This window comes from Myxocyprinus asiaticus, chromosome 31 (genome assembly GCF_019703515.2).
Source record: "Myxocyprinus asiaticus isolate MX2 ecotype Aquarium Trade chromosome 31, UBuf_Myxa_2, whole genome shotgun sequence".
NCBI lineage: Eukaryota > Metazoa > Chordata > Actinopteri > Cypriniformes > Catostomidae > Myxocyprinus > Myxocyprinus asiaticus.
This window is the reverse complement of record NC_059374.1, coordinates 37533825-37548276: the sequence shown is the minus strand read 5'-3', so window position 1 is coordinate 37548276 and position 14452 is coordinate 37533825. Positions and strand designations below refer to the sequence as shown.

General features: G+C 37.3%; 1 protein-coding gene across 2 annotated transcripts in view; it reads right to left on the bottom strand.

Annotated features, from left to right (window-relative positions):
* LOC127422473 (roundabout homolog 1-like) overlaps nucleotides 1-14452 on the bottom strand; it is a 375425-nt gene that overhangs the window by 63725 nt on the left and 297248 nt on the right. For both annotated transcript variants that reach the window (XM_051666005.1, XM_051666006.1), the window contains 3 exons: nucleotides 6127-6247; nucleotides 2192-2330; nucleotides 1677-1804 (listed from right to left, as the gene is read on the bottom strand). In XM_051666005.1, coding sequence (XP_051521965.1) covers nucleotides 1677-1804; nucleotides 2192-2330; nucleotides 6127-6247 — 388 coding nt within the window. The remainder of the gene's footprint in view (nucleotides 1-1676; nucleotides 1805-2191; nucleotides 2331-6126; nucleotides 6248-14452) is intronic.

The window sequence follows — 14452 nt, the reverse complement described above, 5'->3', positions numbered from 1 at the left end:
GGCTCTCCTCGCCGGGCCCTCACGGGCTGGCTATCCCGGGTGAATCGGAGTCCCGCGGCGCTGCGGTATGTTACGTTTAGGGGGGATTCTGACTTAGAGGCATCCCACAAATGGAAGGTTCGCACCAGTGGCTCCTCAGCCAAACACATGCACCAAATGTCTGAACCTGCGGTTCCTCTCGTACTGAGCAGGATTACTATTGCAACAACACATCATCAGTAGGGTAAAACTAACCTGTCTCACGACGGTCTAAACCCAGCTCACGTTCACTATTAGTGGGTGAACAATCCAACGCTTGGTGAATTCTGCTTAACAATGATAGGAAGAGCTGACATCGAAGGATCAAAAAGCGACGTCGCAATGAACGCTTGGCTACCAGCATAAATTATAACAATTATATTATTTTAAAAAAATAGCTATTATAAATATCAAATATTACATAAATAAATATGTAAAAATATTTTCATGTACACAACCAGTCAAAACGTTGGACACATCTACTCATTCTTATATATATACAATTCTTATATATATATATATATATATATATATATATATAAAGTCATACAACTTAATGTCATACAAATTAACTGTCCTCTGCACTTCAATAACTGTCTGGTTTGGTTCAGCTACGAAATCAGACACCAGAAGACTACAGAGGACAGTTCGGACTGCCGAGAGGATTATTGGTTGTCCCCTGCCCTCCCTTCAAGAACTGTACACTTCCAGAGTGAGGAAAAATGATGGAAAAATCACTCTGGACCCCACTCATCCTGTTTTTGAAATTGACATGGACCAAATAATAAAGAAAAGCAGCCAATAAGTGCCCAACATAGATGGGAACTCCTTCAATACTGTTTAAAAAGCATCCCAGGGTGATACCTCAAGAAGTTGGTTGAGAAAATGTCAAGAGTACATGTCTGCAAATTCTAGGCAAAGGGTGACTACTTTGAAAATGCTAAAATTTAACACAGTTTTGATTTATTTTGGATTTTGTTTAGTCACAAAATAATTCTCATAGTTCCATTTATTTTATTCCATAGTTTTGATGACTTTACTATTATTCTAAAATGTGAAGAAAAGAAAAAAAATATAATAAAGAATGAGTGTTTCAAAACTTTTGACTGGTAGTGTATATATGTTTATTTATTTATGGTTATACCAATAATAATAGTATATATATATATATACTGTATATGTTGTGTTCAAATCAATATATTTTTTTAATTTTGACAAATTTTATTTTGTTTTCTGTCCTTAAAAGAGGAACTATATGCATTTTGAAGGCAAAATTTATATTATTAATTATTAATATAACGTATATTATCAATATACCATATTTTGAAGAACATTTCATTACAAATCTGAGATAAATTGTGTCAACAAAAACAGAAGTTTAATAAAACTGTATTTTAAGAAAAAATGGAAATGGATATTCAAAATAAAGAATCAAATCAGATGAAATAACATGACAACCTGTCAAACAACCAAATGTGTGTCGAACAGCTATGAAGAAGCTGACCAAAATACAAACACAAATTTCTGCCTATCAAAAGGCATTGATAACTTAAGTTATTAAGATAACCTATTAATAACAATTAAAAAAATAATTGTCGGCAAGTGCAAATCAGTATGTAAAACACTGATGAGTTGATAAAATGTGTGTGCGTTCTTACCGTGGATGGTGAGGGTGGCGCTGGCCTCCGTCTTCCCCATCATGTTTTCAGCCTGACATGTGTAAGTACCAGCGTCTCCTGATGTCAGTCTCTTCAGTTTAAGAGTATGATCCTCCCAGATCTCATGCCTGACAACACAACCATACACAAACTGAGGTTCATCAAGAGTCTCAGTTACTCCTGACAGGCATCATTGTGATTACAGTATGATATTCTAGCCCCTAGATATGGCTTGAGTGCCTCTTTCAAGCAAGTGTAAGGGATTTTGTCACCCAATTTATTGTAAGCCAGGTAAAAATGTCAAGTCTGATCACTTAAAAAAGTAACAAGCCACATGACTTGAAGTATAATGATGTTTATCTTAGCAAGCACCACTAACTACAATCCCAATCCTTACCCTACCATTAAAAGTGCTATTAAATGACATTAAGACATTATTTAGTACATTTATGAAGCTGTTTTTCTCAGGTATGTTCAGGTTTCACTGTCCGCACACAAACATGCAGTATACATACCGTCCCTTAGGCATTTCTCCATCCTCTTTCCTCCAGCGAATGGTGGGCACGGGGTCTCCTTGAGCTTCACACCTAAACTCAGCGCTCTGATCCACGAGTACAGACTGACTGCTTGGCTTTCGCAAGAAACTGGGCCTCTCTGCACACACACACACCAATAAAAAAACACAAAGGTTATTAGTAGGGTTGAATACTTAATGTAGTACATTGAGGTGACATCTTAAAAATTATCTTAAGAAAAAGCTGCTCATGGCATGAAATGCAATGACCAAAGAAACCACCCAAAAAAAATTTAAAAAATCAACGCAGATGGAACGGTTCCTTGGATAGACAGACAAACTCAGTTGCAAAATAAATTACTCTAGACAATAGGCCATAATAATTTACTTGTCTGCCATAATAATATATTAAAATTACCTTCATTTGGGGGATTTCCCTCAGCAAATATTCATTTATGAAATTATATTCCATTCATTTGATAAATTAATCAGTGTATCATGCAATTTATTAAGTTACAATAAGTTAAAATGTTATCGATTGACAGCCCTTGTTATTGGGAAATACATAAAATGAAATAAAATTTTTAGGCCATTGCCTTTCTCTAATCTGATTGGCTACTTATGCACTTACCCAACGTGCAGTTTTTGTCTAACAGAGAATTGCACATCTCACCATATTTACCTACGTTTATTCTTTTAGTCTCAATTTCTCTTTCTCTCTTTTATAACAGCTACATGAGGGACATTAAGTGGATTTCCTCTTACAAACAATCCATCTTTCATTTCTCTTTCAGCTCAACCTCTGATGTTGTTTTAGCCAAAAAGTGCATGCAGCAAATCCTAGAGCAAACTTCCGCTTAGATCTGTTTATGAAGATTATATAACGTTGATTTTATCTAACTCATTGATGTAAGAATACATCGCTACAGCCCCTTTCTTTTCAGTGTTGATATAATTTCAATTGAAACAGAAAGCTGTGTGGGGCATTTCGATGAGCTTGTCCATTATTTTAAATAGCCAATAGCCTTTAACTTATGTAACAGCCATAAATCATGATCTGGTATTGGTTACAGCCTAACTTTGAGTGTAAAACAATCAAGCCATTTAATAGTGATAATGATAATGATGGTGTCTTCATTTTGTATACAATATACAGCCTGTTGAAATATACACTCTGTATATTGTATAAAAGGCTGTAAGACTTTATTCACACAGCATGAAAAATCTGATTTTTCCTCAAATGATTTTTTTTTTTTTTAGTGACTGTTCAAACTGCAAGTTATATGTGGCCAGATCAGATATTTTTCTGTTCAGACTGCAGTCGCTTTTGCTTTCACGTCCACATTAGTCATCATGGTAACGCAGAAAACTTGCATATATTCACCATTCATGAGATTTTAGCGATGGATGTTTTACCATTGATTATGCTTTTCATGAGGGCAGTATCCAAATATAAACATTCTTCACAGACAACGCCTTAAAAATGGAAGAGGTGGCATATGCAATGTTTGTTGCTGCTAGTGTTGTTGCTGCCCATTTTAGTGGGAACTTCCTGTATTTTGGCCCATACGGGATGCCTTTTATCTTGGGGTCCTGCATTTTAGCAAAGAGCGAAACATCCCATATTGAAGGCTTTGTGTCCCGTATTAAAGCATAAAAAGATCGGCCAGTGAGACGAGGACCCGTGTCCTGTGATGAAACACTCAAAATGCTCAAGCGTACCGTATTCACGTGACATTCAATATTTTATTGCATTGTGTTTTCTCGCAAATGGTATGGGTTACTGTACGTTAGCACATTTCTTTGGGTAAGTTCAGCCAATGTCTGTGTTATTATAAGTGGTTTGCAGTGCTTTGCGTGCCCTGTAACATATGAATGACATATGGGTGTGTTTCATTCAGAAGTGATGATCTCTATGCCCTGTTGACTAAAGACTTTACCTTCCACTGTGAGAGTTTTGTAGGGCTGAAATGTGTAATAAAACAGGCTGAACTCACTTTTCATGTAATTTTTATTGAAAATTTTGTTTGTAACGATCCTACTGCGTGTATTAAATTCAAAGTGCCCTGTGAAGGCATTAATTATGCCGTTCGGAGCACAGTATTTTTTCTTGTCGCAATACCTGACGTCATGCACAGCAAATGATAAAAAAAAACAAAAAAACACATGAAATCCGATGTGACCGTTCAGACTGAGACGCATTAAGAAAAATCATGTTTTAATTGGATTCCAAACCACCTACAAATAACCTACAGTCAGTACTGTTCAATCACTTATTAAGAAGTGGAAAATTCAGGGATCTCTTGATACCAAGCCAAGGTCAGGTAGACCAAGAAAGATTTCAGCCACAACTGCCAGAAGAATTGTACGGGATACAAAGAAAAACCCACAGGTAACCTTCAGGAGAAATACAGGCTGCTCTGGAAAAAGACGGCGTGGTTGTTTCAAGGAGCACAATATGACGATACTTGAACAAAAATGAGCTGCATGGTCGAGTTGCCAGAAAGAAGCCAATGCCACAAAAAAGCCCGGTTACAATATGCCTGACAACACCTTGACACGCCTCACAGCTTCTGGCACACTATAATTTGGAGTGACGAGACCAAAATAGAGCTTTATGGTCACAACCATAAGCGCTATGTTTGGAGAGGGGTCAACAAGTATTGTGCTCCTTGAAACAACCACGCCGTCTTTTTCCAGAGCAGCCTGTATTTCTCCTGAGGTTACCTGTGGGTTTTTCTTTGTATCCCGAACAATTCTTCTGGCAGTTGTGGCTGAAATCTTTCTTGGTCTACCTGACCTTGGCTTGGTATCACGAGATCCCCAAATTTTCCACTTCTTAATAAGTGATTGAACAGTACTGACTGGCATTTTCAGGCTTTGGATATCTTTTTATATCCTTTTCCATCTTTATAAAGTTCCATTACCTTGTTACGCAGGTCTTTTGACAGTTCTTTTCTGCTCCCCATGGCTCAGTATCTAGCCTGCTCAGTGCATCCACGTGAGAGCTAACAAACTCATTGACTATTTATACACAGACACTAATTGCAATTTAAAAAGCCACAGGTGTGGGGAAATTAACCTTTAATAGCCATTTAAACCTGTGTGTGTCACCTTGTATGTCTGTAACAAGGCCAAACATTCAAGGGTATGTCAACTTTTGATCAGGGCCATTTGGGTGATTTCTGTTATCATTATGATTTAAAAAGGAGCCAAACAACTATGTGATAATAAATGGCTTCATATGATCACTTTCCTTAAATAAGACTTTTTTGCATGATCAGTCATATTTTCAAAATCAGTGCCAAAATTTCACAATTTCTGCCAGGTTATGCAAACTTTTGAGCACAACTGTATATACTGTATAACATCCCCAGTATACAGTATCTATAATGCAAAGATTGAGGAGGAAAGGTCAAAAGGTCACAGGACCCTTTTCACACTCAGAACAAAATTCTGATGTTGTAGAGTGCAAAACGATATGGCAAGATTGTGGATGATAGATGAATGTATATTTTTGTGTAAGTATGCGTGTGTGTTCATGAGTGAAGCGTGAAGTGTGAGCTGGTTTTTTTCATGAGCAAACAGAATAAGGTTTATTGGTACATGTGTCCTAACAGGGTCAATGACATGCTTGAGTCGTCCTACAGCTATGCACACAAACTCTAAACATCTGGATTCTCTTCTACGCTGCTCATAAACAAACACTTCATATGATGTGAATGAGTGTGTTTAAGTGAATCCATCTGCATGCATTTCCAAATGTACAAAGGGTTTGTGTGGGAACCTGATTACATTTACATGTGTGTCTGAAAGAAAGCAAATCACATGCCCAAGCATTTGAGAATCAGCCATCTGACAAGGCGAAATCCATAAATTAAAAAATATTGCATATGCTAAATGTTACCAGAAAAAGTGACATTGGTCAATACGTACCGAGAACGGTCAACTCTGCTATCTCGCTCTCTCGTTCGCCCATCATGTTGGTTCCCACGCAAACGTATTTTCCTGCATCCGTCTTCCTGGTATTTGTGATCATCAGTTTTCCACTTCGTATCTGTCGGAGAGAAAAGGTCAGAGAGTTACGTTAATGGGAAAATATCATGTCTCAAGCTAAGAAGTTTACTTTAAGTTCAATTAAATGAGAAAACGATTATAGATCTTATTCACAGTAGCGCCATCTTTGATTTTTAATGGGAAAGACAACGAGGCTGTGAGGGATAGACTCCTAGATCACATCTGATTTTTCACAGCTCATGTTGACTGGAGTTTTTTTTCTACTGAATGTTCTTGAAAATATGTTTTTTCAATGTTTTGTCAGCGAAATGATCCAAAAACACTTTCAACAGCAGTAAAACCCATTGAAGAGACTGTACGTCTATCCCTCACAGCCTCATTCCTATCAAAAATCAAAGATGGCACTGCTGTGAATAAGGTCTATACTGTAAATTAAGTATATTTTTGGCTAGATACTATGACTTTTAATTGAACACCATGTCCAGGTTACATTTCACCCCTTGAAAAAAAAAATATATATATATATATATATATATATATATATATATATATATATATATATATATATATATATATATTAGATTCTGACATATTATTCAGCTCCGTGTAAGTGCTGAACACTGCTTGAAATAGGGTGGATCCTTTGCGTTGTGTCATTACACTGACGCACACACATCAAACCCACACACAACAGTGATTCCATGTCAATGATAACGTTATTGAGAAAGGACCTCTTAACAGTAATGTTTTGTACAAAACAAGCCCAGAGGGGACATGTGATAACCCGCATTCACATGACCCGCTAGATTAAGGAATCAGCATTTCCCCCACGATGCGTTCCAGGCAATTCAAATGAAGTATTATTATGTAGACTAAAAGAAAAACAAGACATTCTCTGCAAGCGCTTTTCATGTGGAGTTCAAAGCGGCAAATCATGTAAATGTGGCTTCACAATTGCTGTAGCAAAGTGGATAGATGAGGGTTTAAGAGATTTAATGTCCATTGCAATGAAAATGCTAACTAAAGGCACTAGATATTTCAATTAGTTAACCTCCCACTTGGACTTTGGGAAACATTTAATGTTACTTGAATTGGTGATATTTTAGTGCATTTCCAAGGTTGGGGAGTAACGGAATACATGTAATGGGATTATGTATTTAAAATACAAAATATAAGTAACTGTATTCCACTACAGTTACAGTTTAAATGATTGGTAATCAGAATACAGTTACATTCAAAAAGTATTTTGATTACTGAAGAGATTACTTTGCATTGTATTGTCATTTGTTTCATTTAATGTTTAGACTATTCAGTTGGAAAGCATTTATCCATATAAATGATGTGATCCAAGAAGCAGTTGAACAGCAGTAAAACACTTTTTTATGATGTGTTATATTCATACAAGTTCATACCGTTGTGAGTGAAAAGGTTGATATGACGTCATTGAGGAACTTTCCCTTAGGAGCTTTATAGAGGAGCTACATAAGAAACACTTCAAATAAAGTTAGAAACACTTTGACAGATGAAACATAAATCCAATGAATATATGATTACATGACTTGTCAATGTTTTTACGCAGTTTGGGTATTTGTACAAGAAATGCTAACCAGTGTAGCCTTTAACATCATATAAAAAGCTACAAACAATATATTTTCTGCTTCATTCTATGAACAGAATCCACATATGATCAGAAAAGGATGTTGTTGTGTACACTGTGGGGTTTTTATGTTTGGAGCAGCAAAAATAGTTAACCTTGTGTAAATTGTCATGTGAACGTTTAACTTTATGCTAAGCTAATATGCTGTTTCTTGCCTTTACATGCATCTGTTACCAGGTGCGTTTTTATTTTATAATGATGACAAAAATGCACATTGGAGCATAACTTTTTTCTTTAGTAAGGCCTTTGATATTAGAGCAAAGTTGTACTGCAAAAATATTCTTTTTATGTACAAATATATAAAAATCCTTAAAACTAAATAAATTTAAGTGAATTTTCTCACTTTATTTACTTGTTTATGGTCAAAACAACTGAAAAAATTGCCAGTGCTGAAGATGTAAAGCATTTAGATTACATTACTGACCTTGGGTAATCTCACGGAATACATTATAAATTACGTTTTACAGCATGTATTCTTAATCTGTAGTGGAATACTTTTTAAAGAAACCCTCCTAACCCTGTGTATTTATATCTTAATACTGTGGAATACTTTGTTTGGAAAATTTTAATGAAACATTATTTTTAAATATTGTTTTATTTTATTTTCTTAGAAGAAACTAAATGCGTTTTGACAGGAAAAAGTATATATAGATAAAAAATTTAGCACTTTAAAAATCTGCAATTAATCGCGATTAAATATGAAAAATCTGTGTGCTAAATTGTCCTGAACATTATTTTGGTTTTGGGCAGAATGTTTGACATCACAGATTTTTTTAAGATTCACTCATCCATTTTTAACTTAAAAGTACTTTTTCCACTTCATTCGGGCCCCAATGAGTATGATGTACAACAACCCCCCTTATCGCATAGCCTCTTTAAACTAATACTGCAAATAAATACACAACACACACATATATATATATACAGTGCATCCGGAAAGTATTCACAGCACTTCACTTTTTCCACATTTTGTTATGTTACAGCCTTATTCCAAAATGGATTAAATTCATTATTTTCCTCAAAATTCTACAAACAATACCCCATAATGACAACGTGAAAGAAGTTTGTTTGAAATCTTTGCAAATTTATTAAAAATAAAAAACGAAAAAATCACATATACATAAGTATTCACAGCCTTTGTCATGACACTCAAAATTGAGCTCAGGTGCATCCTGTTTCCACTGATCATCCTTGAGATGTTTCTACAACTTGATTGGAGCCCACCTGTGGTAAATTCAGTTGATTGGACATGATTTGGAAAGGCACACACCTGTCTATATAAGGTCCCATAGTTAACAGTGCATGTCAGAGCACAAACCAAGCCATGAAGTCCAAGGAATTGTCTGTAGACCTCCGAGACCGGATTGTATCGAGGCACAGATCTGGGGAAGGGTACAGAAAAATGTCTGCAGCATTGAAGGTCCCAATGAGCACAGTGGCCTCCATCATCCGTAAATGGAAGAAGTTTGGAACCACTAGGACTCTTCCCAGAGTTGGCCACCTGGCCAAACTGAGCAATCAGGGGAGAAGGGCCTTAGTCAGGGAGGGGACCAAGAACCTGATGGTCACTCTGACAGAGCTCCAGCATTTCTCTGTGGAGAGAGGAGAACCTTCCAGAAGAACAACCATCTCTGCAGCACTCCACCAATCAGGCCTGTATGGTAGAGTGGCCAGACGGAAGCCAGTCCTCAGTAAAAGGCACATGACAGCCCGCCTGGAGTTTGCCAAAAGGCACCTGAAGGACTCTCAGACCATGAGAAACAAAGATTGAACTCTTTGGCCTGAATGGCAAGCGTCATGTCTGGAGGAAACCAGGCACCGCTCATCACCTGGCCAATACCATCCCTACAGCGAAGCATGATGGTGGCAGCATCATGCTGTGGGGATGTTTTTCAGTGGCAGGGACTGGGAGACTAGCCAGGATCAAGGGAAAGATGAATGCAGCAATGTATAGAGACATCCTTGATGAAAACCTGCTCCAGAGTGCAGGTTCATCTTCCAACAGGACAACGACCCTAAGCACACAGCCAAGATAACAAAGGAGTGGCTCTGGGACAACTCTGTGAATGTCCTTGAGTGGTCCAGCCAGAGCCTAGACTTGAACCCGATTGAACATCTCTGGAGAGATCTGAAAATGGTTGTGCACTGACGCTCCCCATCCAACCTGATGGAACTTGAGAGGTCCTGCAAAGAAGAATGGGAGAAACTGCCCAAAAATAGGTGTGCCAAGCTTGTAGCATCATACTCAAAAAGACTCGAGGCTGTAATTGGTGCCAAAGGTGCTTCAACAAAGTATTGAGCAAAGGCTGTGAATACTTAAAAACATGTGATTTTTTTTTATTTTTTATTTTTTTTTATAAATTTGCAAAGATTTCAAACAAACTTCTTTCACGTTGTCATTATGGGGTAATGTTTGTAGAATTTTGAGGAAAATAATGAATTTAATCCATTTTGGAATAAGGCTGTGACATAACAAAATGTGGAAAAAGTGAAGCGCTGTGAATACTTTCCGGATGCACTGTGTGTATATATATATATACACACACCAATCAGCCACAACATTAAAACTATCTGCCTAGTATTGTGTAGGTCCCCCTCCAAAACAGTGCAACCCGCATTTCAAAATCGCATTCTGAGATGCTATTATTCTCACCACAATTGTACAAAGCGGTTATCTGAGTTATTGTAGACTTTGTCAGTTCAAACCTGTTTGGCCATTCTCTGCTGACCTCTCTCATCAACGAGGCATTTCCATCCACAGAACTGCCGCTCACTGGATGTCTTTTTGTTTTTGGCACCATTCTGAGTAAATTCTAGAGACTGTTGTGTGTGGAAAATCCCAGGAGATCAGCAGTTACAGAAATACTCAAACAAGCTGTCTGGCACCAACAATCATTCATGCTATTATCTAATCAGCCAGTCATGTGGCAGCAGTGCAGTGCATAAAATCATGCAGATACGGGTCAGGAGCTTCAGTTAATGTTCACATCAACAATCAGAATGGGACAAATGTGATCTAAATGATTTGGACCGTGGCATGATTGTTGGTGCCAGATGGGCTGGTTTGAGTATTTCTGTAACTGCTGATCTCCTGGGATTTTTAAAAAAATTTTATTTATGTATTTTTTATTTTTTTTTTGCAAACTGTTGGAGGACTAAGTGGGCCCCCCTCGTCAAAAGGACCGGGACAACATTCCCAGTTATCTACCCTGTCAACAACTCTTGAAAAACCTACATACATATCTAGATACATATATGAATACATGTCAGTGTGTGTGAATGTGTACAATGGCTATACAGGTAAGCTCATATTTTCCCAGGGATTTGATTACAGGCCAGGGGGGGCCCCTTTCTTTCTTCCAAGGCAATCGTAAGGGCAGCTGGGGGTCCTCATTCACCTGAGCAACAGAAAACAAGTACACACACATGCAAAAAATCTGATCCGTGCATTAGGAGACCACACATAAGAGTCAATGATTGGGAGCAGAATGTGGCAGCTCTCCACGCCCCCCTACCTGCCTGCACTTAAACAGGTCAACATGTGGGATCACTTTATGGCAGAGCTTGTCATGTCTCATTGGTTTTCATTCACTGTGGTCAGTGTTGAGTCCAGCAGTGTGTTAACATGTGGAATGTGTACACAGAGTCTCAGATAAAGACCAGAGGCATAAAGAACAGATACATTAGCTGTAAAGCCCATAATTTACAAATTAGTAACAGATATCACACTCTCTAGGTCATGTGCAATGCCATATGTAAACTATAAAAAAGTCTGAACCAAAATGTCCAGTAATTAATAAAATGAAGAATATATATATATATATATATATATATATATATATATATATATATATATATATATATATATACAGCTGAAGTCAGAATTTTTACATACACCTTAGCCAAATACATTTAAACTCAGTTTTTCACAATTCCTGACTTTTAATCATAGAAAACATTCCCTGTCTTAGGTCAGTTCACTGACCTACTTTACGTTATTTTAAGAATGTGAAATGTCAGAATAATAGTAGAGAGAATGATTTATTTGAGCAGTGGCTTCTTTCTTGCTGAGCAGCCTTTCAGGCTATGTCGATATAGGACTCATTTTTCTGTGGATATAGATACTTGTCTACCTGTTTCCTCCAGCATCTTCACAAGGTCTTTTGCTGTTCTGGGATTGATTTGCACTTTTCGCACCAAACTATGTTCATCTCTAGGAGACAGAATGCGTCTCCTTCCTGAGCAGTATGATGGCTGTGTGGTCCCATGGTGTATATACTTGCGTACTATTGTTTGTACAGATGAACATGGTACCTTCAGGCATTTGGAAATTGCTCTCAAGGATGAACCAGACTTGTGGAGGACCACAATTTATTTTTGGAGGTCTTGGCTGATTTCTTTTGATTTTCGCATGATGTCAAGCAAAGAGGCACTGAGTTTGAAGGTAGGCCTTAAAATACATCCACAGGTACACCTCCAATTCAGTACACCTCCTATCAGAAGATAATTGGCTAATTGTCTAAAGGCTTGACATCATTTTCTGGAATTTTCCAAGCTGCTTAAAGGCACAGTTAACTTAGTGTATGTAAACTTCCAACTCACTGGAATTGTGATATAGTCAATTAAAAGTGAAACAATCTGTGTGTAAACAATTGTCGGAAAAATTACTCATGTCATGCACAAAGCAGATGTCCTAAACGACTTGCCAAAACAATAGTTTACTAATATTAAATCTGTGGAGTGGTTAAAAAAAATTAGTTTTAAAGACTTCAACCTAAACTTCTGACTTCAACTGTAGATAGATAGATAGATAGATAGATAGATAGATAGATATTTAAAAGATTCTAAATGGATGGCTTATCATTCTTTTGCACTGCAAATTTTACATTTCTCTTCTGTTCACACAGTCTCAAAGGTGTAAATTGAGAGTTGCCTATCAGATTGTTCAGATTATTTTAAAAGTTTTTTTTACATTTAAAATATTTCCAAACTTCAGCGAACATCTAAACAAAACCTTCATTAGGTCTCCATCAGTGTATCATGGGACATCTCCAAGCATTTCCTAACTGGACACGTTCATCGATCTTCTGAAGCATTCTTGAGCCCTGTCACCTCTCCTAAATATTAATGGTGGAAAAGAGTCTTTAAACAAAGGAGTTGGGCGGAGGGGAGAGGAAGGAGTGCGAGTTTATTTAAGACACCCCGTGGTGTTGAAGAGGGTTTGAAGTGTCATTATGTTACTGTTTGTTTCAGCGAGAGCTTAACGGCTGAAATGGCACGAGACTCACAAGGCAGACAAGGTCAGGTCACACGTAGGGGTGAGTTTGTGTGTGTGTGTCCTGGGGAAAAGGGAACAACTATATAGTTACAAGGGAGGAAACTAATTCAGTGGAAAAGTGAGAATGTGCCTCAGAAAATTTTATATTATGGAGAAACACAATAGCTCTGTTCCAAAACCTTGAGAACTGCTTCTGTGACTACTGTTTACCTAGGCAGCATCCAAACTGAAATGGATCCTCATAAGTGACTGATTGAAAACTCCATTACTGGTGAAGCCCATAAACTCAAATTTTAATATTTTAAGATTTTAATAGTCTGTACAGTAACTGTACCATGTTCCATTAAATAAAAGAATAGTTCACCCCAAAATTAAAATTGTCATCATGTCTCAACCTCCTGTAATTCCAAACTCTTATGAATTTCTTTTGGGTCCTTTTTTAAAGCTTTAAAGTAAGTCACTATCCACTGCCTTAGTATTGAGAGGAGTCTGTCGTATTCATAAAAAACATGTGCTTTGTGTTGCACAAGAAGGAAAGTCATATGGTTTTGGAGTGACATGAGGGTGAGTAAATGATTACAGACTTTTCATTTTTAGGTGAACTGTCACTTTAGTTCATGTCAGTTCACTCAGCATACACACAAATGCATAGAACACACAAATATTGGGTGGAATAAGTGTTTTTACTTAGATGGAACAATTTTCTATTACATTTTCAGTTGACCTACTAAATAAAATATATTTAAAATCAACTGAATCGGCCATCTTGGAGGAAATTTTCACTGTACATGTCACAATGCATTCTGAGACTGCCTTACCTGGAAAAGATCCATGCTACCTTTGCTTATGACCAAAATATGGTATTTTAAGGGGCGTTCACACTGACAGAGATTGCTACATGAAAGAAAAATTAAATAAGGTATAAAACCTTAATAAGGTATCATTTTGCTGCCTACTTTTTGAGAGTCCTAAACACACACAGAGACACATATTTAGAGTTCCATCAAGATGGGATGGCTTTACTGTCTGTCCAGAGTCAATGAACACACTCTCACTCTCTCCGTTCTCTGGTAATGCAGGAAGGCTGTTGAGGATGTAACCAATCGGAGCATTGGGAGATTGCTGTATTCACAAGGCTTTTGTCTTTTGTCGTTTGGCAATGCTTGTTGAGCAGAAGTGCTCATACGGTGCTTGCTGTTTGGAGTAATTCAGTAAGCCAGATAATCACACACAAAGGGAGAACTAACAGCTAGAAGACAATAAGGACTGTGAGCTCCAGTTAATTTTTGAGCAGACTGCAGCAATTACTG